General features: G+C 41.0%; 1 protein-coding gene across 1 annotated transcript in view; it reads right to left on the bottom strand.

Annotated features, from left to right (window-relative positions):
* The window catches only part of PTGFRN (prostaglandin F2 receptor inhibitor), a 72,117-nt gene that overhangs the window by 35,962 nt on the left and 13,767 nt on the right, over window positions 1–22,388 (bottom strand). The window contains exons 2-3 of the mRNA XM_051608767.1: window positions 4,040–4,405; window positions 2,752–3,171 (exon numbers count right to left, since the gene is read on the bottom strand). Coding sequence (XP_051464727.1) covers window positions 2,752–3,171; window positions 4,040–4,405 — 786 coding nt within the window. The remainder of the gene's footprint in view (window positions 1–2,751; window positions 3,172–4,039; window positions 4,406–22,388) is intronic.

The following is a 22,388-nucleotide window of genomic DNA, read 5'->3' as shown; positions in this document are numbered from 1 at the left end:
TGTGCTTCAAGCCTGAGTGCCAATCACTCACCAAATTACTTGGCCACCACGTGTTTTCACTTGCTCATTCCTTCATTTTATATTGCTTAAACATTAGATTAGTATCTCAGTGTAGCATGCTTCCCACAGTGTGCAATGCAGTCCCAAGTCAGGCTGGCAGACATGGCTGCTACAGCAGTGGCTCTTCTCAGCAGATCTGTGACCAAGACTGTGAGGAAGAACACACATTCCTGCCTTAAACAGGCAGTTGTATCTCTGGTGCAGATTAGTGACTGTTGTAAAACCATGTTCTACTACATTATAGGTACCCAACTGTAAAAGTTTTCTAGGATTATCATAAAGAATGAGAGACAACATACAAAGGGCAGAGCAAAACCAAGCAGCCACAACTATTGCCAATAAAACCAAGCAATACTCATGTCACCACTCACCACCTAATAGCACAGAGCAGTCAAAATGAACAGAGGTAGCAAGCCCCACTCAAGTAGTAAAGAAAAGTCCATTGTCTGATGTGTATCTCATTGAGACATCTCTCACTATCTTATGGATTTGGAATCTGCAGGAAAGCTGAGTTAATTGAACAGACTAATACCAGAATACAAAATTAGATTCATCTGCAAGGATAAGAGCAGCATTTCTCCAAGGAACACTTCAGTCTTCATGAAATAGTGACAGGCATTCAGAATCTGGCAGTATATGCATACAGAGGGACTCAAAGAGACTTTACCAATACGAATATTCTCAATGCTCCTTTTTTGGTTACAAACGTGTCTGAAGGCCTCACTTAGGGTTGCACCTGTTGTGCAAGGCGCTATTAAAAAAAGACATACGAGAACAAAGTGTGCCCAAAGATGTCATGATTTTACAAGATAAAAGTGAGAGGCAAGTAGATAGAAAAGCAACAACAGAAAAAAACCCCACACTGTTCCACAAGTAATCTGTGCATGAATTTTCATCATACTTTTAAAATTTTTGTTTCTACAATTCAACCCCAGTTTATAGCAGGTGAGAATGAGGGAAACGCCGCAACCAGGCATACCATTCACAACTCAACTTCATGTCAGCATGCAAGTGCAGACTTTTCAGATGTCAGCACAAGATGCTCTTCAAGTCCTACTACCGGATGTGAGGGTAAAAATTTCCACAACATTTTTCTGGAGAATAACCTATCCCATTTAGCATAACTTCAAAAAAAACCAAACAAACCCCTCATGGTCCTGATGAAACGTCAGTGCTGCCACTGGCTGAACTAAAAAGGAATACAAAAAAACCCCTAAAAAAACCCAAAACAAAACAAAAACCCAAACAAAACACAAACACCACCACCCCCAAAAAAAACCCCAAAACAAACACCAAAAAACAACACTCCAAACAAAAAAAAAAAACATAACAACACAAAAAAAGCCCACAAAACTGCACACCCACACCACATTAAAAAACCACTCTATTACTGGTCCTGGCCATTCTCATCCTGTTCTCAATCACTGATTAAATGCCACCTACTTAAACAAAACTCTCCGAAAGTGCAACAAAATCAAGAATTACAGCTCTTAATTAAGCAAGCGCTGCTTCAGCAGTGAGCATCTGCAAGCTTTACTGTGTAACAGACACCCTGAGAAAGAGGTAGCAGATTGATGCTGTTGAATTTCACAGGCTAAGTACCATTAGGATACTAAAACCACATCCAAATGAGCTAGCAAAAAAATATAAGCAGTTCTCAGTTATAGAACCACAGAATGGTTAAGGTTGGAAAGGACCTTAAAAGATCATCAGGTTCCAACCTCCCTGCTGCGAGCCGGGACACCTCACACTAGACCAGGCTGCACAAAGCCTGTTCTCCCAATAGAAATTAAAGGATTTCAAAAATGAAAAGATACCCTTTACTGTCTGAAAACTTCTAAAATATCATCATAATCTCACACTTCTGAGGGACCATCACCTCTGTTTTTCTGCCTATTGAGCGACAAGATGCGTCACCCCCTGCTTTCCCTCCTCCAGCTAGTAGTGCTAATGCTACTGCCATTAAGTGCTTAGCGCATCTACTCCTGAAATTTATATAGGCAGAGATATCTGGATATCCTCAGCATAGCACTATTTGTATTTTTGTCTCCTTAGTTAAACATGCAACGATGTGTTTAACAGAAGAACCATTACTATCCTAGACCCCTGCCAACACAGGGGAGCAATCAAACCACTGATCCAGTGTCAGTGATAAAAATCACTGGATAAGTTGTCCTGTTGAATTACCACTGCCCTCCTCCTTTTTCTTGATCCTTCTATGCTGTTATAATAAACAACTTACAGAAAAGCTTCATATCTGTCACTGACTCACAAGACACTTCTACAGAGGAAGCGCAGATACTTCGCGCTATGGGGCAACCCTACATTAATGAGAGAACAGAGAGAAGGTCTGGGATGAACAGGGTTAGATACAATGTTTATTTAAGAAATACAAAAACTAGAAGCTGAACTGAACTAAGGATGAGATAAAATGTAGGTTCAGGCATCAAAGAGGTTCCAGTCAATTTTTCCATGGCATCGTCCCCCTTCTCCCCAGAATAAAAGCCAGAAAAATTATGCCAAGCATTTTCTATCAAGTCACACATAAAACAGACCAGCCATCCAAACAGCACTCTAGGTCCTCCTGGAATGTATCCTCACATAGTTCAGCTTACTCAATTTCTGTTCTCAAATTATCAGTCTGGACACAGCACTGTAGTAGCTATGAGCTGGGACATTAGTAACACTCACCAGTCCGTTGGATCGCCACACTTGCTATCTCCACGCTCTTCTCCTGAATCTTCTGCCATGAACTATCTGCCCCTCTCACCCATTCGCTCACAAGACACCTGTAGGCACCTCCATCCACTGACGAGGCCTGAGATACAGATAACCAATATGTGTCATTCGCTCCTGTGTCCAAGCGGATATCTCCATTACGGTAGCGCTCTTCATAGCCAGGACCTGGCTGGAATTTGCCTTCATGAGTCAAAGATAGGATGTCCTGCCAAGGTGATCCGCTTTTGATCTGCCAAGTCACATGCAGGTGAGTGTGCTCCAATGAGGTGGTAATTGCTGAGCAGCGCAACTTGAAGGAGTCGCCCTCAGACAGCCTGAGAGACATCAAGGAACGTGCTTTCGGACCACTCACTGATAAGCCATCAGAAATCACTATTTAAAGAAAAAAACAAACAAACAAAAAAAAAACACGACAAAAAGACACAAGCATCATAAACCAGAAGCAAGCAGAGAACATCCACACTGACCTTTTAAGATATGAGGCAGTAAAACTACAACAGAGCAACACCTGGCCAATCATTCATTCTTCCACTCCAGGAACAAGGAAATTCAGATGAAAATCCATAAAAGGAAGTGTTCCACTTTAAACAAGCCAAGACAAGCATTCGTATACCTTTATCATTCCCCTTGCTTTAATTTCTCATCCAAATATCATCATTCTTACTACTCCCCATCCAGAACCATCTTGATTTTCATGTGAATAAAAGATAAGATACTTGAAAAAAAATAAAAAATAGTCATCCAAGTTATTACTGAAAAGCCCTTAATGAGAAAGCAAAGCTAGGGCATGACAGCAGTATCAACATGCTAAAGGGGAAAAGGAAGATTACCCCCTTCATATAGAAAGACCCCTAAATAACACTGTAAATAAAACAGAGAAGACAGGCTGTGAGGTTAGCCTCTCTACCCAGAGGTTAGGGACATGAAATATTTGCAGTCATCTTCAGAAAACCCACTATTTAGTTTTCCCATTTTTATTTACATATTTACTAGAAAAAAAGAGAAAAAAAAAAAAGGAAAATAGTGTTTAAAAAGCCTCTCTTAACTTCCTCATTTGCTTTTGCTATCATACTTCCCAATTATGGATTTTGGCTTTAGGAGAATTAAATAGGAACAGGAAGAAGAAAATGAAAATAAAAACCACAATGCTTTTAAGCAACAGAAATTCAACATTCTTAAGTACACATCCATAATCAGTATCAAAAACAAATTTAGAGCACACCTCACTCCTCAGAAATACCTTTCACTTGGACCTCTGCATCATAATTTCCCTGAACAGTGGCATCCGTGCTGGGCGTAGAGCATTTGTATCTCCCTTGGTCAGTTGGCTGGATGTTTCTAATCACAAGTTCCACAGCGTCATTGCTGCTGCGTCTCAGTTTGATATCTCCGTTGCCCACACGGTTTTGGTACTCCTCAGAGGTGAATGCAGGATCCCAGGTACTCACTATCCTCACAAAGTCAGTGTCCTGGGAGAACTCCCAGTCAAAGTTCTGTTCACTGGGACCATCATAGTCACTAACGGTGCAAGGGATCACCACCTCCGTGCCAATGACTCGAATAAGAGGACCTCTGGGCACCCTCACAACACGCCCTGTGCAGAAAGCTAGGCAGGAGAGTAAAAGAAAGAAAACATACAGTTAATAAGTTACCAGGACAGACTTCAAAAAATTATATAAAGTTGGGCATTCAAGTTTGCAGAAAGCTAGAACTAGTAAGAGCAGTACTTCCCATTAACATTTAATCTCAGTGGAGCAGGAGCCCCTAGATAGACACACTGTTTTTAGTGCATGCTCTCTTTGTTTCATTATTTGAAAACACATTAGGTAATGAAATACTGAGGGAGAGAAATCCGTAAGGAGGAAAACCAAAGGAGAGAACTAGCCATAGATCCAATAGGTAGCAGTTTCTCTACTACAAGCCAAGTGCTATGTAAGGCACTTAAACATCATTAATAAGTGGTTTTCATTACTACAATGAGGACATAATCTAATCAGGCATTTTTCTAAGTCTTGTGCTGACATCAATAGAGGGTTTGGAGCAGGAAACTACATCTCTCCCCTAGCTTGCGGGCAAAAAGAATAAGTAGGTTGACATTCTCCAAAAATGAGCATAGTCACTTCTGCCCTGAAGGGTCACGGCTTGCCTAACACAGGTGAGCTTCCTTGCCTTCCTAATTGGTTTAAAAGGAAGAAGCCATTTCAATAGACACAGTTTGCTTGAGCAGATTTCTGCAGCCACATGTGTATCTAGCACACATTTCCTCTTTGGTCAAAGTTCTAAAACATGGGATCATGAGCAAAGCAGGCTTCTTCTAGAGCAGAGGAACACACAGTGTTCAGACCATGTCTTCTGGAACTGTCTTGTTAGAAGGCTAGAATGGCAGCAGCAGCTCCCTGCAGAAGGCTGGTAAAGCAGTATGCCATGCTCACGGCATAAATGAACCACTTAAACTAGCCAGAGGACCTGGCAAGGACACAGCAGGAGACTCAACTGGTTGATTTGGCTCTGTAACCCAAAGAACAACCCCAGCAGTTGCACATTGATTTTGGCACATTTTTACTTCCTAAAAGAGCAAACTGCTTTGATTCCTAGTTCCAACCAGATCAGTCTTTTCAGAAAGAGAGAGGTACTACCTAACCTCAATTTCCCAACACAGACTGCCTACTTAATCCCACCAGCTCCATATCCACATCAAAATAGCCAGAACACTGAAGAACATATATTGCTAAAACCAAGTAGATAGCCATAACAACATCAGCAGTAGTTGGACCAAAAGGTTGTTCTGAGGTACCACAGAAGCAAAGCCAAATTTAAACAACCTCCCAGTATGCAAAGCCCAGCAACCCATGATGGTTCTAATTCATCAGCTACACCGGAACAGCCAGCAGTTAGAGACATGAACACCAACATACTTGCTGAGCATTCCCCTCCTATCACTTTGTCTTCTTGCTGTAGATTAAGAGTCCACTTCACTGGCTGAGACCCATCATGGCAATTAAGTTTCCAGGTGCAGGCAAAGTTAGTCAGTTTTGTGGAAAGAAACGACCCACCGGGGAACCTGTTATGAAGCACAGCTTGCCCCCTCCAGAGCAGCATGGAGAAGGATGTGTTAAAGAATCAAGATTTCTGTGGACATTAAAAAACTACACAAGCAACTGTACACACTGATCATATTCCCAGCTACAGCTCAGCAAACAGCTGAACCAAAGACTAACACTGTCTTTACCTCCCTGGTTCATAAGTCCCAGCATGCTCTTTGCTTTGCAGGTGATTCACATGTACCAGCTCAGTCATAACAGTCCAATTTCCTCATAGCCATGACCTTCTGTATTCAACATTAGTGATTCATTAAACCTATTTGTAATGCAGACTGGTCTTAAACTCTTACCCCTTATATCCCTCCCAGAAGACAGTTATTATGTTCCTGATCAAGTGACTGCCTAGTCCTCATAAGGAAGCTGGACTTCTCTGCACCATTCACACGTGAATCAGAGAGGAAAAAACTCTTCTGCCAGTGTACTGCTCCACAACCAGATGTCTTTAAGGACATCTCTCTAAACACATGCACCATATAGTAAAATCATTGATATAGAAAAATAACAAAAAAAAAAAATAAAGAAAGCTACAGGATTCCAATATATTTCCTTACTAGGTCTTAAATTGCTGCCCCATTCAATCCTTCAAATTGTCCTCTTACAGAAAGCAGTAGCAGCAGCAGGTAAGCTTTAAAGCACTGACAGGCAGCCAAACCAGATTCCAGCAGACCACTGTGAGAAGTCAGCTCAAGATCCTGAGGACACTCCTCAAACACTGACGTCTCTCTCCTGTGACACTAAAACAAGCAGACAGCACTGTTACACACGTGTCTTCAGCTGTAGACCCATATACAGTGCATTGCACTAATCCAATCTAGAGGTGACAAAGGCACGACAAATGTGGCACAGGCTGCACATCTTTGGTTTGAGATTAGCACCAACAACTCAGTTTCTCTTCTTCCAAGGTCACTGAAGACCCTTTGACACTAAATTAAGGTAAGGAGTGATTAGCACCTTCATAAGAGCATAGGGACACCTCAGCAGATCTGAACAGAATCCATACCCTATTGCTGTAAAGCAATGACTATCCCCCTCCTCACAGCACAGACCCACAAGCAATTTCAGTTGCAAGGACAGTGAACAGGCTGCAGGAGAGAGAGCACCTGTAAGAGTTCTAATTTTACATTTTACAAACAATAACACTTGTTACTGCTAAGATCAAGTAGGACTCTTGTAAGGCAGGAGCACACAGAGACAGTATCACTAGCTAACAGAATGAGAATTTACTGCAGAGCACCAGCCCACAGGTAAGAAGCGGCACGGACAGGGCAGACACTCCAAGGGTAAGCTGCACTTCTAGGTGACCCAAGGGGCTCAGTATCTAGCAAGCCATGAACTCAGGGTTCTGCCTTTTGTCGTGCAGCAGTCAACAACAAAAGTATCCCTAATTACTAAACAAGGTGTTATGCTCTTTGCTGTGCATTAGGGATTAACTTTTCATCTAGCTGTAGCAGAAGGCACAGAGCTATAGACACTGATCTTGGCAAGAGGCAAGTTCTGTTTTACTCTGGTAGATAACTCAGGAGCTTTTCCAAGTATTTTATTCTTGCAGTGCCACGTGTTACTCGCATACACCCCCCTCCATCTTCCCAGGCCAATAAAGTTCAGCTTTCATGATACAAGAGCTTCAAACTCTGTAAATTTGCTGGAAATATTTCTTTTTCATGACACCTAATATATTTCACAGTTAATGTAAGATGATATGTTCTTAATGAATTCACTTGAATCCCATTTAACTGTAGAAATGGAGCAGGACAGAAAAGAGTATACACTAGTGACCAAAAACATCAGAACTTTGACAACTAAGTATTTTTCAGTACCACTGCGATCACTAAAGATATGTGTTTAGTAAGAACTCAATAACTGGCCCTGTATCATAAATGAAAATGCTAACATCAAACCTGCCTGAGTACAACTGCCTAAATAAAACCTTAATTTTTACAGAGCTACCAGACCACCAGATGAAACTGCAAGGAACTGTTTTCCAAAATAGAAGATAATGAAGCCTCTGTAAGGAGGCCAGCACACAAACATAAAGGATGGGACTTGGTCCTTAGGCTCATTAGACAGGTGACACGACTACCAGGCAACACTGGTGCTTTTGCAGGTCTGGGCCAGAAACACCCAAAGTGCAGAACAACCACAGAGCCTTCATGGCTGTTTGTCAAGCACTTGATCAGAGAGTCCTCCCAAGGGAATGCATTAAATACTCCACCAGGAATGGGAGCAAAGTATGACACAAGGTAGAATAACAGACTAAGGCCTGCCATATTAATAAGACAGAGGCAAGATAGTCCAGACTAGCCTAAGCAGTTTTGAGGTACTGTTTGCCTGTAGCAATGGTCCCTGAATTACTTAATTTGTCCCATCACCTAGATGCATCATCTCATTCTGGTCATTAAATGAAATCCTTTCAAAGAGGAGAACAAGGTAAGCAGAATAGATAAATTGTGAAGTCAAACCAAATACATTAAATAGCAACCTGTAATTTTTAGGGTAACCAAGAAAACAAGGCAGCAAAATAGTGCAGGATCTGTGGAACAGGTGGTCTATTTAAATGCTCAACAAGCTACACAATTCGTCAAGTAAAGGGTTGGTGAGGATTTCCTTTTGCATTAAGGATAGTGCTATAGATGAGGAATCTCTTCTAGGAGCTTAATCTAGACAGGTTTTGCATCTACCTATCACTTAATAAAGAACAAAATGAGAACTAATCTATGGAGTCGCTCACAAGGCTGAGAAGGTATTATCATTGCAAAGAACACACTTCTGCTTCAGCACTCTCTTACACAAGGTGCTTCCTCTAGCCTGTGCTAGACAGCTCTATCTAATAAGCAAGCATGTTCTCTTAGCAGCCCAGAGGAGGAGGTTGACTCTACATACACCGGCAAACAGAAAATGCAATGTGACATGTAGTAGGAAGCCAATTAAAGCCAAAAAACTAAGAGCTGAAGAATGAGTAAATTGGTTCAGACTAAGCACTCGAGCTTCTGCACCAGGAAGACTCACAACACACAGAGCAGCTTCTCAACCAAGGCAGTCACAGGAGACACAGTGACAACTTTGCTGATGCCTTTCATCTCAAAAGAGCTTTCCGAACAAAAGGTTGTTTCATTTGCCAACTAAACATTACCATGTCTGAAAAGGAAATACAGCAGCCTTTTCAAATTCACAACAGTTTATGACAGGAAGAAAATACTGCAGCCAACTTTGCAAACGGTGGTAATGATTTTCCCTCCCTGAACTCCTCTGTTTATTTTCAATCCAGGCACTGCTTCTGCTGCAGTACTGTGTAAACGAGGGAGCTGAGCACGGACAACCCTTCCTGTGCCACACTAGGGAGCAGGCAATGGATTCCCCACCATTACAGCTGTGCACACTGCCTCCAGTTTCCAGCAAAATCCCAGATCTACCGCTTCTGTATTGCACTGCTTAACTACAGTGTTGGTGATGCAGGAAGCCATTTTATAAAATGGAGGGAAAACAAAGGTTTTTGCAAGTTTGTTTTTTTTTTTTTTCCACCAAAGAGACACATCCACACAAATCCTTCTTCTCAATTTTGAAAAAGAACTGATCACGCTCCTGCTGCGAGGCATTCAGCAACTTTCCCTAGTGGGCAGGCAGGTGAAGGGACAGCCAGCATGCCACACATGCACAGGCTCTTCTCTGGGGAAGGAGAACCGAAGCATATCAAGCATGGGAGATTATAATCCTTATCTCCAGTCTTCTCCTTTTCCCCTTGCCCCTCCCTCCTAGCTCCAATTATCACCAAGCAGCTACACATCCAGAACGTTATCTGTGACCATCTGGGATAGAAAGAACAAGTTAAAACAAACATGCCTATGATGTTTGAAAACCTTCCAATACAGTTAACACAATTTTTTAAATATATAATAAAGGTTTTCCTGTAAGTGGCATTTACATGAACAGCATGTTTCTCTGGGATTTCCCTGCCCCTCCTTTTTAAAATGCAATCAGTTAAATTTTCTACACTGTATACATGTGATGAAAAGTAAGAGATTAAGCAGAATTAAGCAGAATAAAAGGAATCTAAGTAACAGAAATGCAGCTAGCTACTTAAATTTCTTTACTCACCTCAAAAAAAAAAAAATTAAAAAAAAATAAATGAGATCTCTTACCATTCCTGCTTAACATGGGACAACATTATACTCTTCTTTCCAGTGCAGATAAACACACAGTAGGGGTTGGGATCTAAGCTAAATAAAGTGTAGGCTCTTGCTAATGTTTCCAAAACTTAAAATTTAGATTGTCCTAATAATCAGAAGCAACCTGCACGTTACAACGAGACAGCCTGCACAGGGAGAGAACAAGAGGCTCCTTTAAAAGAGACTGAATTTGATTCCTCATGTCAAAGATGTAATCACCACAGTAGCCTGGAATCATATGAAGCACACAGGGCTCCCTTCGTACCTTGCAAGCCAACAGTATTGTCACCCCTCCCTGACTGTAAGAGACTCTACCTAAAAAGACTGATAGCTTTTTATGGCTTGAAAGATCTGCAGCATATCATCTGAAGATATCAGAGAACAGCAAATGAAACAGTCCATGAGAGAGACATTTACATTGTTCTTTCCCAGGCGGCTAGGATTCTTTTTTTAGATAATGTAGAGCTCTTATCAAAAGGAATTAGCCTAGGTGTAATTGCTTAAAACCCATTATCTCTATCAGGATGAAGAAACGCATACTGCATCTTAAGTGAAGCCTCAGAAATGCTATCAAACTGCAAGGCTGCTAGATTGCTCTAATCTCCATGCCATCTGAGATATCTCAGAAAAGCCACATCTCCAGCACTGGGTGCAAAAGCAAGTATTTTTCCCAGTTGGACTGCATCTATACCATGCAGATTAACATTCACAAGAAAGGATTAAAACAACATATTTTTCAGCACAGTAATGACCTACCGTCTTCCCATTCACTCCCCTCACCCACCAACCCCAAGGAAAAGAATTCCAAATGCACCTAACAATCAACAAGGCTCTACTAGCACACACTTCTTAGTAATCATCAAACCACAGAATGGTTTGGGTTGGAAAGGACCTTTAAAGATCATCTAGTTCCAATCCCCTGGTCATGGACAGGGATGTCTTCCACTAGATCAGGCTGCTCAAAGCTCCATCCAACATGACCTGGAACACTTCCAATGATGGGGCACCCACAACCTCTCTGGGCAACCTCTTCGAGCGTCTCACTGCCCTCATTGTAAAGTGTTTCTTTCTTATGTCAAATCTAAATCTACTGTTTCAGTTTAAAACCATTGCCCCTTGTCCTGTCACCACAGGCCCTGGTAAAAGTCTCTCCCAGTCTCTCTTATAAACCTCCTTAAGTATTGAAAGGCCACAATATGGTTTCCCCAGAGCCTTCTCTTCTCCAGGCTGAATGACCTCAATTCTCTCAGCCTCTCTCCATAGGAGAGGTGTTCTGGCCCTGCTCTAACAGGTTCCCCTCTTTCTTGTGCTGAGGGCTCAAGCTGGACACAGTACTCCAGGTGGGGTCTCACAAGAGCAGAGCAGAAAGACAGAACTACCTCTCTTAACCTGCTGGCCACGCTGCTTCTGATGCAGCTCAGGAAACAGTTGGTCTTCTGGGCTGTAAGTACACATCTGCCAGCTCACATCCAATTCTTCACCCACCAATATATCCAGTCCTTCTCCACAGGACTGCTCTCAATCCAATCATCCCCCAACCTGTACTAATTTTGAGGATTGCCCCAACCCAGACGTAGATCCTTACACTCAGCCTTGCTGAACCTCGTGATGTTCACATGGGCCACTGCTCAAGCCTGTTAGGGTCCCTCTGGATGGCCTCCCTTTCCTCTAGCGAGTCAACTGCACCACCCAGCTTGGTGTCATCTGCAAACTTGCTGAGGGTGCACTCAGTCCCATTGTCTATGTTATTAATGAAGATATTGAACAGTACCAGTCTCAATACTGGTACTGATGTCCCTGAGGGACATCACTTTTCCTCATTTCCATTTGCACACTGAGATGTTGACTGCAACTCTTTAGATGCAGCCATCCAGCCAATTCCTTATCCACCAAATAGTCCATCCATCAAACCCATCTCTCTCCGATTTAGTGACAAGATGTTGTGTGGGACTTTATCAAAGGCCTTACAGAAGTCAAGTTAGGTGAAATCAACTGCTCTTTCCTCATCCACCAATGCAGTCACTCCATCATAGAAGGCCATGAGACTACTGAAGCAGTGAAATTAACTGGGGTGCATTTTTCTATTTCCAAGAGTCCTTTTGCATAGCTGTTAGATATTTGCTGCCTTATATGGCTTCTTTCCTAAGCTCTGTCTGTTATCAATGCAGAACTCTCAGAAAAACTACTCTCCCGCTGTTGTTTGTAGTTCGAGCTTAGGGAGACAACCTGAACTCAGCAGAAAAACTAATTAGATCCTCCATGCTTGTCCCCATTCCTAAAACAACAAAAAAAAAAAAAAAACAAAAAAAAAACCCACCACCAAACAAACCACATCACACACAAAAAACACTAAACCCATCACCAATCCAAACAACACATCAAAAGTTCCCACCACTCTTACTCTAAATACAGAAAATACACCAGCACTGTGGGCCAGATGAACATCCAGGGAGTCAGATATGATCTGCTCTGCCCAACACACTGGATAATGTTATTTTGGATAACTACATAGTAATCAGCAAGTTCACACCTGTAAACAGCAGTCATAAGACCCTGTAATCTAAAAAGACAGGGACAGTAAGAGAACAATACTTCACCATATAAAATACATTATATTACTGTAGATAGTCAGTGGATTGTCTGATCACCACCCAAAAAGATCCATTTTGGAAAAACTTCACTGAACTATCTCACAAAAAAGTAAAGACTTCTTCCTCTGCCATGTCTCTCTGGTAAGGCAACTGCAAATGGCAGAGCTGTCTCTCTTGCTGTCTCTTGGGGTATTGGGAATAAAGCACCTACTCAGCTCCACACTTACGAAGACCAGCCAATGGCATCTCTTTCACCCAAGCACACAACCCATTGCAATTCTCTGACAAATGAGCTACAAGAATTTGCCAGAAGTGCTTCTATGGATTACTCCTACTACAATAAAATGAGAAGAGTAAACTGCAGTGGAAGCTTGTAAGGCAGCAACCAGGCTACATATGGAGCACTCTTTAGAGTTTAAAACACTACCACCAGGTGCTGACAGCACAGACCCTCTGTAGCACCACTGCTTCCCACTCATTGGGAAAGGTATGCTACTGGAAGGTAGAGCAATGCACACAGCAGCCAAAGGGGAAAGGAGAAGCCATATAAACCTTTTCAGCTGTGCAAAGCAGAAGGCTAGCTAGTCAAACAGCAGCCCTTGGCAGGCACAGACCTGTGGCACCACTGTTCCAAAGAGAACAAACATCTAACAGGCAGAGATAATGCTGAAGATCGTGTTTTAGATTCCTCTGGATGTCAAACAACTCCATCACATATGCTATTTCCTATCCTTACCACTGACTGACAGTTGAAGATAAAAGGCTGTATCTAAGGAACTACTTTTGATAAGTCTCCAAAATGCAGCTGGGAGCAATAGGGAAAACAAACACACAACAATGAAACACAAGAGTCAACATGCTGCTTCTTCCTGGATCTCACCTGGAATACCTGTCCATGCTAACCACCTTCATTTGTTTTCCTCCAACAAGTCTTGCAGAACTCCATTTTTTCCCTACTCAGACAGAGCAGCCTGTTAAGGTTACCTGGTGACTTCTGACCCAAAAAGGCCAGGAACACTGGAAGTGGTATTTAGACTGCCATGCAAGACCTTGTTCTGCCTCAGAAGCAATTTGTGTTGTCAGGAGAGGCTCAATATGTTACATTCTAAGGAAAACAGTTGACAGAGCAGTAAAGCCCACAACTCAAAGCTGAAGAACTAGCACAGTTGGAAGCAGGGCTGCAAGTGTTTGCAGAAATGTTGTATATAAGTATATTTGCATTTGCTTTAGTGGGGAGGAAGGACACCAGTTATAATACTAATTCCAACTCAAGAGGAGTGCATACAGTTACTAATATTTTTTAAAAGCCCTCAAAATGGAATACACAGAATTAAAATCACTGTGTTTTGCAACATCATTAACTTGCACTCATCTATTATTTGTTTCCCAAAGCAGTTGGAACTGAGCAGAGCAGTCAAAATCCATTCACTGTATACTGCAATTTCCTCTGAGTTGAGACCATTTCCTTTGCTCTATGTAGAATGCAGCACACCAGTAGGATTACACTGAATTTTCTTTGGATTTAACCGGAGAAAAGAATCAGACTACAAAAGATAACTTCTAAATCTGCATCTACATTAGCTAAAATCATACACAGAGTATGAAAATCCAAGTCAAGACAAAGAAATCCAAACCCCAGGGCAAGACCATGTTAAACTCTAAAGCTAATATATTTTTTAATCAGCCTGATTTTAAACAGGATATAGCACCTAGCTGAGATGAAAAAGCTGGAAAGCTAAGAAAAAGTATATTTGTCAAAACACTTTTTAAAAGATGCACTTACAGCAATATCCACGTGTTTTACAAATCTATCATGTCCCAAATTAAATATTTAAAAACAGAAATCCTGGAATGCACCCTCCTCCTCTCTTCCAAAAATAACTTCCATTATTATCATCCCTTTTTCCTACTAGAGCAGAAGGTATTGGTTTTTTATTGGTGTGAAATAATAATTTGTTTTCCAAGTTATCTTTAACCTTAGGCAATACCCAAAAAACACTTAAAATGCTTTTAAATAGAAGAAGTGCTGAATCCAGTATAGTCTTTTTCTTTTTCAATGACAATTGTAGCAGAAACAAAAAGCAAAAAAAAAAAAACCACCAACAACAGCTGTTTAGGTTGTTTGTTGCAGGTTTTTTTGGATGGTGTTGGTTGTTTGTTTTTGTTGTTTTTTTTTGCATGGTGTTAGTTTTTTGGATGGTTGTTTTGTTCTGGTGGGATGTTTTGGCTGGGCTGTTTTTGTGTGTGTGTGTTTGGGTTTGCAGGGGGTTTTGGGGGAAGGAAGGGTGGTTGGTTTTTTACCTGCTTAAATTTAGTGGCACCCATCCACTGCAATTTAACCCAACACTCCATCCATACCAGATCATGTCCTGTCTAAAGCCAAGTCTAAAGGGGGCTGGAAGATGAGATTTAACAAGCCACATGCTTTCATAATCTAGATATTATTAATCTTCTTCCTCACTTCCCCAAAATAATTTTTGGGGGATCATTTCAAGTCTTGGTACACAGCAACTAGTTTCCCAGCAAGCATTCCACTGGATGAGTGAAGGCATCACACAGGCTTCAGCAGAAACAGCAACAAAGCAAAGCCAATTACAGAAGTCAGCAACCACAATGCTGAACAACCCAACACACACGTTAGGCTCTCAGACTCTCTGGTTGGTGTCCTGAAGTGCAGCTTCACTCTCTGCATCTGCTGCTGTGAGATATTATGGAAGGAGGTGGCTGGGCAGCACAACTGCTGGAACTGCTGTACAAGGCAGCATATGGCACTGGCTCGCCTTGGTTCAATGCTCGACAACTGATTTGCAGCCATAGAAGCCATTGGAGGCATGGATCTCAGTGTTTATAAAGTAATCCTTTTTGTCTGTAATGTAATTATCTAATGGTCCCATTTTCAACATAAATAATCTCCAAGCAAGTGGCCACATTAAAAATGCCAACAACAGATGCACACAGAATGGGTGTTAGGGCATGGGAACCTGTGCCTTTGCCTCATCTGCACATGCAGGTAAGTGCAGTAGCACAGCTATTGCCAGCAATTTTGCTGCAGAAGATATACTTGGACAGATTAACCAACTAGACCAAACTCATGCAGTAGAAAGGGAGCAGTTAGGGATTGATCACAGGAATTCCTGGTTTCACGTTTAATGTTCATTTTACTGTACCACAGTTTCTTTACATAAAGATGAAAAAACCAGAAAGATATGTACAGCTAGGCAAAGAAGACATAAGCAAATGCAAAGCAGACAGTTACCTTGAACTCAATGAACTGGTGCCCCCATATCTTAGGAACCATCCCCCCAAGTACTTCATTTGGGCACCAACACCACCACCATGTCCATACTGACTGCAACCTGGAAAACCAGACACCAATGTTTTCCAATTGCTTCTCTCAAAGCCCATAGATCCAATTAGCACTCAAAAGCCAATTTCAGGTCATGCAGAGCATTACTGCTTAGTATGCTAATCTCTATGGAGCCTGGATGTTAGACAAGAAGGTCCTGTACGCATGCGTGCGCACACAGAGTATGATTTAAGAGACATTAGAGCCCTTCCTCCTTTAATAAAAGATGTACATAACTAATTCTGTAATTGAGAACAGGACTGCAAGGTATTTACAGTACTTGTTGCTGCTGAACCTTTATTAGTTGCAATGGAACAGATTATAAAAAACTCTCTTGCCCAAAAAAAGGCAGCTAGCTTGGTCTCTGGCATAAAAAAAGGGGACACATTAAATTACCTGTTTCAGGAAGAGACATTTTTCATTTCAGTATTGCTTCTCTCTTCCAAAGGAAAGGGTCAGCAGTTTGGAGGGTGCAAGAGGAGGAAAGAGGTCCAGATACGAAAAAGATGAGAGGTCAGGGACATAAAAGAACATCTAGAAGTCACACAGGGATTCTGGTTAAGGTCTTTGAGGGGGCCTGTGTAACAGCCACACAGACTGTTAAATTAAATTAACCCCAGATGGGTCTGCAAAACAGCTAGCTTTAGAAACAGGCATGCCACAGCACTCTTCATTATTTGAAAGAGACAAGTACCAACACTGACAGTTCTGGAAATACAGAAAAAAGCTTCATAAGCAACATTCAAATCAATCTGGTTGACTGCACTAAGACTCCTGAAAATTGAGAATAAGGTATTAGATCAGTAGATGGAACTCAAGATGGCCTGCTTATTTACTTTAGAAATATTTCTAAAATAAAAAAGCTTATCCTCTATCACATAAAAATTTAAGACAACCTCAATTGTCTACTTTAGCACCTGGTACAGTCCAAAACGAGAAAAGGCTGTAGAGGGCAGTTGGTGCTGAGGCCCCAAGAATCACACTATCCATGTCTGGGGATTTGCACTGGATCAGGCTCAGTGCCATAGGTCAAACACCCAAGGGCACCTGAAGCACAGCAGATACGCTCCTGAAGTGACACTTCTGGTTCAGTTACATACAAAGGAAGACTAGTTGCACACTCAGATTGCTTCCCAGTCAATGTGCAGAAAGTGGGACAGTGAGGAAACTCACCTTAGAAACTCAAGCCCTGCCACAACTAAAATGGTAATCAAAACACAGCCTGGGTGCTCCTAACGGATACTTAAAGGGCTGTTCATATTTAATTGAATTTCACTGTGGAATTGGGAACTCTTCCCTAAACCACAAACGTGAGCTAAGCCGTGAACAATGGCTAGGATATAAAATCCATCCACACTTCACAGTGTTGCTTATCCCTCTCGACAAATTGAACACCTAAAATTTTCAAAAAAGCATGCGAGAGTAAAAAAAATGCTGGCATTCACTGCTTCTGAGCTTGAAGGCAAATAGCTGTGTAACTGGCTGTCTATGCCCCTGAATTCTGCCTCTAGAAAGCTGTTCTCACACGTGAAGGGAAATGGTACTATATGCAGCTGCTGTTTAATTTACTAAAAGATTAATTTGACTGGACAAAAAGTAGATGCTTTTGGGAACGGGTGGGCAGGTATGTGCACATGGGCAACAGGCAGAGATTCAGAAACCAGCAGAGAGCTGAACTACCTCATGGAAGACAGGCATCTGGTATAATTCCACTCCCACTTACCCCAGTTATGGAGAAAAACAAAACAAAATCAAAATCCTTTTTACTTGCACCGTCTAGAGCAAGAAGTAAAAAAAAAACCCTCAAAAATTAAACACTCCACTCTTGTGACCAAAGTTAGCTACTTCAAGAAATTAAGAGGTTCAGCTTTCAAAAAAACTCTGAGCATTGACCTTGTAGGAAACCAAGTCTCTTTGTGAAGTTTCAGGCTCACAGCCTCAAGCTTTTCATCACTTCTGAAAACCCTGCCCTGCATTGAATGCAGGTATTTTGTCATTTCCAGTAGCAGAATAGCAAGGTTCATCAATACAGTACATGGCTGAAGAAGTCCAGCAGTCTTCTCATGATCCCCATCACAAACAGAAGGTCTTCTCTCCCTTTATATTATATGCCAGCAAGTTTTCACTGTTACCTGCTTTGATTAACTCGCAGCATTTGCAATAGCATCTACTCTTGCCTCTACAACCAGTACTGAATAGCCTCCCTGGTATACAGAGTTAACACATGCACTACAGAATGTAAGACATATTTAAGCTTTGGGGGATAATTTTTTGCTGTTACACATTTGAGAAAACCCACACACAGCCATGTAATAAAAGATTGCCTCACAACATGTTACTGCTTGAAGTCTTAGTAAAGTTTGGCATTCAGCCATTAGCTACTCATTTCCAGGTAAGCATGCCTAAATACAGATCTTAAAATGTTTTCTGTTATCCCTAGTTAAAAAAAAAAAAAAAGTCTCTCAGAAGTATTTACTTTGCTGCTGTCACTGGCCTGCTCTGTATAGGAAGGTCAACACCACAGGTGATAAAAGAGAAAGGGAAAGTAAACACCCAGTCAGAGATCAGCTAATATGCACCACCACCCAGAGCATTTCAGAAAGCAAAACTTCAGAGATAGCAAAATGCAACACCCATGAGCCAGCAAAATCTTGGGAGGAAACACTGAGGTTAAGTGTGAGGATATGACCTCTAACTGAGGAAGTCTCCAAGCTACAAATTATCAGCAGATTATATACTCTAGGATAGTAACAGGGTATGCTCACCATTCCTTAGGCATCTGCCTTTGGCCACTGTCAGAAACAAGAAACGAGGCTCAATGGATCTCAGGTGTCAGCCTTTCCTCTCTACACCTTGAGGAGGTTGCACCCTGGAAGAAGTACCCTTTTACTGCTGCTGCTCCTCAGTAGTATACAGGCCGGTGACTAAGCTGCACACAGCAGTGAAGAGAGACAAAAAAAGACTGAAAGAACACCAAATTTTCAAGTAACTCTTAAAAATCAGAAGAGAGGGAATCCTTTTGAGCATGAAACAAGAGAGAAAGGCAGATAAAGAACCAACATGGCATTAAAATAGCAGGAGGAGGAGAATACAGTTTTTGAAAGAAGCCTAGGGGGAAAACACTCAATTGTTTCTTTTCAGCTCCAGTCTCCTTGCAGAGCTGTTCTAGGTTACACTATTTATTAAGACAATCTACATACAAAATAAGTAGCTGTTAATATTTGGGTGAAACTTGGATATCCTGAAATTATTCAGTAACTAACACTTATAATCAGATTACATTGAAGATGACAGCAGATTGCATTCACCCTAGGCATCCCCACATTTGCTATGTTGGGAAGAACACTTACATGCCATAGTACATTGTTCAACAGAACAAAAGACTCTAGAGCCCAGCTTCATCCCAATAGAGAGCATGTCAGCCATTTTTTGGATCCTGAACTGGTACATGTATGTAGCATAAGAACTAAAGCCAACACTGAAAATTCAAAATACCCATTGCAAAAGCAACAGTGCACTGCAGACTAAATCTCAGAAGTACTGTTGACCAAGCCCTAGCACCAGAGACCATATCAACTGTTTTATCCTTCCGAATGCAAACACAAAATATGGACCAATATGTCAAAAAACAAATGTGAAATATACTTATACCACACCAAAACTAGACAACAGGTGTTCATTTGGCACTTAGGCCTTCAACTCAGGTTGCAAAAAAACCTGCACCCAAAGCCTCATCTCACCAACATTAGCAAAAACGTGATAAGCAAGAAAGCACTGAATGAATGCTCTGCAATGTCAGGAAATTCCCCTTGCTCTAATGAATCACAGTAACATCTGAAAAGACAGCATTGCTTGAAAAGTCAGTGCTACATCTAAGCCCCAATGGCACAAGGAGTTACACCTTCATAAATAATCAGAAAGAGGTGCAGTATACATGTAGTATATACATGCATCTCAATGGATGGTTTAAAAATAAAGGATCCTCCTCCCAGCTCTTCATCTAGCCATGTCCAACGTCAGCAATACACAACAACTTAAGAGCCATAACAAAAAGACTGACATAAATAAAACAAAGCTGTTCTCTCTTAATTTCTTCACTGTCTGTAAATTCATACTATAAAGCTGCAAAGTAGTATTTATATGCCCTGTTCGCTTTTTATTTTACTACATCACAAAATCAACTGGGTTTAGCTCTCTTGTTGGCATGGCAGTCATACATCATGCTAACAGCAGTAACCTATAACAAAGTTTATTATTAGAGAACAATCAGTATTATTACTGTTGTAAGTAAAAAAGTACCTACAAGGGACTCCTGTGGCTAATGAAGGCTTAAGTAGAATTTACATACAGCATTTGCAGAGCTCTAGTTAACCACACAACTCTCCTCTTACCTTCTCCCCAACCTCCTCCACCCCACTTAATTTTTTAGAAATAAGAGTGGATTTTTAGAGATTAATGATCTGAAGATCATTTCCCAGGAGCTTAAGCCAGTTAAAATCTACAACATCAAATTAAGGCATTTCAAACAATTCAAGCAGAAGAGCACCTGCCATAATGCAAAGCAAGAGCAGCCTACAGATGCCTCTGCTGTTTGTAGTTATTTAACCTAAGCCTACCAAAAGTCAAAATGCAGGGTACAAGGCAAACCACTAGACCAGGTTTTGCCTTTCCCCAGTCAAAATAAATAGTATTTCATTATCTTTGTCCCTTTCACAAGGAATAAATTAGCCTTGGACAAGAGATTGCTAGTCTTAAAGTACAGGAGTCCAGACTGTCCGTAAGAAAAGCACTCTTTGCCTTTACCATCAAAGGAGATCCACTTTGCCAAAGAGAACTGCTGGATTTTTTTTATAAAAATGTATCAGTTTAATACCTAAGCAATTCTCTTCCATGGGCAGAGGTATTTCTATTTTTGTCTGCCTCATTCACACTACTGTACTTTCATCTAATAGCTGTTAAATGCAAGAAATTCGCTACCTGTCCATCACCTCCAGTAGCTCAGTACAATCAGTAGGATCTCCCAGAATTCTCCAAGATCCTATTGAAAAAAATCTCTACTGATTAAAAGAACCGTCTTAATTTATCCACCTGACGGATGCTTTATTCCTTTCTAATCATTACAGCAGTTTACATTTCTAATAAAGCTGTACTCACATCACAGTACTCAAATTACAAAATGTCTGGGAAAACAGAAAGCTCTTTGGTATCATGCTGTGAATCATCAAAATAACCTCTTGTTCCTAGCTAGTAAGCAGTTTAAAAAAGGATACGTACATAGCTGACTGCTAGGGAAGTCACAGACATGGTCAGTCAACTGGTTATCACAGAAACAATCATCTGTTCAGCAGCAGAATTCAACTGTTATTATAATCAGAACTCTATTTGCTACAGGAATGATACATATTTATACAGTATTTAGCCCAAACTTTGAGTGAAACCCACCCAAACAGATGTTTTGTAAGCCAAGACAACAGATTATCTGCAGAGAGGCTGAAACAACAGAGGTAAAAGCTGCCTCCTTGAATGTCAACACTGGAAGCTAGTAACAAATTTAGCATCACTATTGTGGATTGCTTCAGCATTTATATACTTTTGTAGAAATGTGCAACAGTTGAAGGTTGAATTGCAGACATCAAAGCTAGACTAAAATAATGAGACAATACCAGAGTTACAAGAAACATCCTGCAGGAAAAGTTTAAAATGAGGCTTCATCTGTCTGTAAAAGGGAATAAGAAAGGACAGAGTAACTTCACAAGGTTCTGCTAAGGCTAGATGTCACTCAGTTAAATATTCACCTCTACTTTCTCCTTAAATGTCAGAAATGTCAAAGGACAGGGAAAGAAAACAGTAGCTCGTTCCAATTACTTTCTATCTCAACATTAAAAAACAAACAAACAAACAACCACAAAACACAAACCAAACTTGCACAACAATCTGAGAGTTAGATGATGTCAAGGGAGGAAGGGGAATCCATGATGGACAGACCATGACCATAAATTCAAAGAATGTTCTGTCAACTAATTAATGTTTAGACCTTACTTGATTTTAAATTCGAGTTTCATTATTACTTGGGACTTGTGACAGGAGCTTCCATGCAATTCATAATTCATCATGCATGTGGCAAAAAACATCATTAGAATTATAACTTCAAGTCACAGAATAACTGTATAACCTAGCAGCAGTATTTATGTAACAACAGTGGTCCGAGGCAGTATTGTTAAGAGATCTTTCATTAGACCAGTTGATACACTCAGTAGAATCATAGAATCATCAAATCAAGGGTGGAAAAGACCTTCAAGATGATCAAGTCCAACCATCTGCACTACAACCCCTAACCACTAAAACGTCTCCTGAGATGGCATACAGGTCCTTCTTCTGAGATAGATGG

The sequence above is a fragment of the Apus apus genome, chromosome 1 (genome assembly GCF_020740795.1).
Source record: "Apus apus isolate bApuApu2 chromosome 1, bApuApu2.pri.cur, whole genome shotgun sequence".
NCBI classification, from domain to species: domain Eukaryota; kingdom Metazoa; phylum Chordata; class Aves; order Apodiformes; family Apodidae; genus Apus; species Apus apus.
This window is presented reverse-complemented; position numbering and strand designations above follow the sequence as displayed.